A 4,780-nucleotide genomic window follows, 5' to 3' on the forward strand; every position below is an offset into this window, starting at 1 on the left:
AGTGAGTTCCAGGACAGCCAGGACTATACAGAGAAACCCTGTCTCGAAAAACAAAACAAAACAAGATAGTCTAGGTAAAATAGTTGGACTTCATCTTAGACAGAAGTCCTGTCTCCCTAATTTAAAACCTGCAATAAAGAACATCAAATTCTTGTCCCCAAATCGGCAGAAGATGGCTAACAGGCTTCACTTACAATCAAAGAATAATACAAATAAAAGTAAATGAGCCAGGTGTGGCATAATGATGCAGAATGTGAGACTAGCTGGGTTCCACAGTGAGATCTTGTCCCTGGTATGCCCAGGCTCTTCCCAAAAGAAACATCAGTAGGAAATGAACATGCTTGTGCACTCCTTAGAGACTGTTACCATCAAACTGAGTTGTGATTCTCCTGCTTCTCCATGACCTTCTTATACACAAATCGAGAAATGCAAATTTACTCCTTACTGATACACCTGCCCAACTAAATAGTCTGTGAGTACAGAAAGTTAGACAGTCTTTTGGTAGAGCTGTAGCATGCATTGCATGTATTGTAAAATTAAAAGCCAAATACAATTTCACATTTGTGTTTGCTGAAAATACAAATCCTATTTCTCTAATAAAAACAGTCTGAACAATAACTCCTGCTGATTTCTAATTTGGGGGATAGGTCAGAAGAGGTGTAAAGTGAGCCTTGATGAATACTTGAAAGTTATTGCTGGATTTAACGGGGGCTTCATATTCTAGGTAAACGCTCTACCATTGAGCTTCATTTCACAGCTTGAACTATACAATTTTAGCTTTGAGTCATGGAAGTAATACTCTTATCTAGAGTCAAGGTAAACATAGAAAACTTCAGTCTCAAGCGAACTCTAAAATCTGACTTCTTCAGAGTGTAAATGTCAGGAAGGACTCGAAGGGATTTCCGCCCCTCTCGTGGCTTAGGGTGAGAGCACGTCTTGGGTGCTGGCTCATGGTGTACTTTATGCTTTACTCCTTGTTCCAGGTTTATGGCCACTGCGGTCTGACCCCAGTCGGGAGACTGATGACACTTTGGTACTCTCTTTTGTGGGCCAGACGAGGTAAGGGCAGGTCTGGTCCTTCCTTAAGGGATGAAGGTGCAAGGTTGGAAAGCTGGTCCCAGGCTAACCTGAACCTTCCTTTTATTCCACTACAGAGTTCTCATGCTAAACGGAGAGGAAGTGGAAGAGACGGAACTGATGGGCTTTGTGGACGATCAGCAGACTTTCTTTTGTGGCAATGTGGCTCATCAGCAACTTATCCAGGTAGAGGATTAGAGGGGACAAACGACTATGACTTCACTTTGACCCAGAATGCAAGAGTAGCTGCTACTAGACTTTAACCCATTTTTATGGCACTAAAAATAATGAATATAAAAGTTCTTAGAGGGTAGGGGACAGTGGTTTCTTATTGTGCAGAGGTAACTGTTTTAACTTTGAAGTAGATGCTTTTAGCTTTATTTTCCTCTCATCAGCATCTGGATATCAATTTATGTTTTTCAATACACTGGGATTATGATATATATAATTTATGGGGCTGGAGAGATGGTTTAGCAGGTAAGAACACTGGCTGTTCTTCCAGAGGTCTTGAGTTCAATTCCCAGCAACCACATAGTGGCTCACGACCATCTATAATGGGATCAGATGCTCTCTTTTGGTGTGTCTGAAGACAGTGACAGTTAACTCATTTACAAAAAAGTAAATCTTTTAAAAGTCATAGGTTGCTACAACACTGCTCAAATGTTTAAAAAATATGTAACTTTGTGGCATTAATTATATCATGTCTTTTGATACACTGTTTATTCCTTTCATTTTAACACTGACACAAAAATATTTTTCTTTGTTTGAGACAGAGTTTCTCTACATAGCCCTGGCTATCCTGGAACTCAGAATGTAGGTCAGACTGGCCTTGAACTCATAGAGATCTACCTGCCTCTTCCTCTGCCTCTCAAGTGCTAGGATTAAAGGCCACGATGCCCAGCTCTACACAAGAATATTGGAGAAAAAATTGGGAAATAGCAAAACAATGAATAAGAAAAACACTAGTCATACATTAACACCCACTTGGTCTATGCTGGTCCTTGCTTGACATGGGTCTGCAGAAGGCTGATCCGTACTTCTTGTTCTCCATGAGAATTTGGTTTCTGAACTCCTTCCTGACACTCATCCGTCTTTTCAAGTTTGTGGTGACCTATTGCCCTTCCAAGTTTTATACTCTCCTTCTCTTTGCCATTCTCACATTTTTCCATTGGTGGACAAGATATCTGAATGCCTTAGTATTAAATAGCTATTCATCTTTATTCACTGGTCTTCCTTTAGCCAATTGGAAGTAGTAGATTGGTAGATTGATCAGGACTGTGGTGGCACAACCCATTTAATCCCAGCACTTGGGATCAAAGACAGAGGGCTCTCTGTGAGTTCAAGGCCAGCTTGTTCTACAGAGAGAATTCCAGGGCTACACAAACAGAAACCCTGTCTCAAAAACAAAAACAAAAACAAAAACTTTTATTCCTAGTCATGATAGGTAACATGAATTAATAGTAGTAGTGTTATCTTGCTTGCTTTTTGTTTCAGTAGTAGAATAAGTTTATGTAATATTTTAGGGATTACTGTGTAGATCAGCATTCATGAGACCGAAGCACCAAAACAAACATGTTATATAGTACAGCCTTGCAGCCATTGCTAAAGACTTTAATTACTCATGCCCAGTAAAGAACATGAATATTAGAAATCTGATTTTAGGGTTAAGAAAAACTGAGCTTGGTGGTCCCTGCATCTGAGCCCATTGATACCTTATGAGGGTTGCTGTTGTCCCAGCAAGCTTGTGATGCACACACACACATATAAAGCATATAAAGTAGCTTTAGGCCCACTTCCTTCAGTAAAAATGATGTCTATTTGTAATTAATTTTAGAGAGTCTTTGGGGGAAAGTACATGGATTTTGCACTCCATGTTCATGAGTCATATCCGTGTATTGACCGAAATGTGGATTAAACAATTGTGAATTGTGTTTATATCAAATGTGTGTCGGGGTGGGGTTGGGTGATGGTGTATAGTATATAGTGTATGTAGTATAGCAGCTACTTATATAGCATTTACAGTCTTAGGTCTTATAAAGGAATCTAAAGGTCTGGGGAAGGAACACAATTCAGTGGCAGAACATGTAAAGCCCTGGGTTTAATCCTTAGCTCCAGAACAAGTAATTAAGAATATAGAAAGATGGGCCGGGCGTGGTGGCGCACACCTTTGATCCCAGCACTTGGGAGGCAGAGGCAGGCGGATTTCTGAGTTCGAGGCCAGCCTGGTCTACAAAGTGAGCTCCAGGACAGCCAGGGCTATACAGAGAAACCCTGTCTTGAAAAAACAAAAAAAAAAAAAAAAAAAAAGAAAGAAAAGAATATAGAATATAGAAAGATATGCATAGGTAATATGCAAATATTATACCATTATATGAGGGGGTTGGGGGTCTGCAGATTTTGGTATTCTTGAGGGTCCTAGAACCAGAGGCTTGCCTGTATGGTAGAACTGTAGTTTATTTGTGTTCTAACTGGGAGCGGGAATGGGGAGCACTTTTGAATTTCTGAAACAATCCTGGCAGTTGCTTAGAGCCGTCTAATCTTTCTGTAGATCACCTCAGCATCTGTGAGGTTGGTCTCTCAAGAGCCCAAAGCTTTGGTCAGCGAGTGGAAGGAGCCTCAGGGCAAGAACATCAGTGTGGCCTCCTGTAACAGCAGCCAGGTGGTTGTTGCCGTGGGAAGGGCACTATATTACCTTCAGATCCACCCTCAGGAGCTCCGGCAAATCAGGTACAGGAGTGTCTTTACACTCTGTGTATGTGTAGTATCCTCTGTTCTGTGGGGCATCTTTGGTCCCTGGGTTTCTTCCTCTGCTATATTCATTCCTCTTTGTTCAGCCACACAGAGATGGAACATGAAGTGGCATGCTTGGATATCACCCCATTAGGGGACAGCAATGGCCTGTCCCCACTTTGTGCCATTGGACTTTGGACAGACATCTCAGCTCGTATTCTGAAGCTCCCATCCTTTGAACTACTACACAAGGAGATGCTGGGTGGAGGTATGTGCTATTGGTATTTTGGGTTAAAATTCCAGTCAGGATGTGGAATGAGACTTTAAAGCCCCTCTTTCCCACAGAGATCATTCCTCGATCCATCCTGATGACCACTTTTGAGAGTAGCCACTACCTCCTTTGTGCCTTGGGAGATGGGGCTCTTTTCTACTTTGGGCTCAACATCGAGACAGGTAAGGAGAAACAGTTGAGTGTGGGTTCTTTCAGAAACAGTGTTGGTGGCATTGGGCCTTAACCAAGCAGCTGTTGTCCTGTTTTCTTTCCTTCTTCTCATGCTGTTCTTTCTGCAGGTTTACTGAGTGACCGTAAAAAGGTGACTTTGGGCACCCAGCCCACGGTGTTGAGGACATTCCGTTCTCTTTCTACCACCAACGTCTTTGCTTGTTCTGACCGGCCCACTGTCATCTATAGTAGCAATCACAAGTTGGTCTTCTCCAATGTCAACCTCAAGGAGGTGAACTATATGTGTCCTCTCAACTCAGATGGCTATCCTGACAGGTGAGCCTGTTTTCTTTCTTAAGCAGGAGTCACTAACTGGAAACATCATATTGTCTTCCTACCTTCCTCAACTCTTTCCCCTACCCCATCCCACCCCACCCCTTAGTCTAGGTCCCCCACCCCCCAGTGTCAAAGTCAATAAATCGCTGTGATGGGAAGTGGAAGTATCCCAGGGTTTTTTTTTTTTTTTTTTTT

The 4,780-nt window shown here is 42.1% G+C and overlaps 1 protein-coding gene across 1 annotated transcript in view; it reads left to right on the forward strand.

Moving 5' to 3' along the window:
- Ddb1 (damage specific DNA binding protein 1) overlaps window positions 1-4,780 on the forward strand; it is a 25,893-nt gene that overhangs the window by 12,868 nt on the left and 8,245 nt on the right. The window contains exons 11-16 of the mRNA XM_021152442.1: window positions 984-1,059; window positions 1,155-1,263; window positions 3,626-3,804; window positions 3,912-4,075; window positions 4,153-4,260; window positions 4,378-4,585. Of these exons, the coding sequence (XP_021008101.1) occupies window positions 984-1,059; window positions 1,155-1,263; window positions 3,626-3,804; window positions 3,912-4,075; window positions 4,153-4,260; window positions 4,378-4,585 (844 nt within the window). The remainder of the gene's footprint in view (window positions 1-983; window positions 1,060-1,154; window positions 1,264-3,625; window positions 3,805-3,911; window positions 4,076-4,152; window positions 4,261-4,377; window positions 4,586-4,780) is intronic.

Source organism: Mus caroli, chromosome 19 (genome assembly GCF_900094665.2).
Source record: "Mus caroli chromosome 19, CAROLI_EIJ_v1.1, whole genome shotgun sequence".
In the NCBI taxonomy this organism is placed as follows: domain Eukaryota; kingdom Metazoa; phylum Chordata; class Mammalia; order Rodentia; family Muridae; genus Mus; species Mus caroli.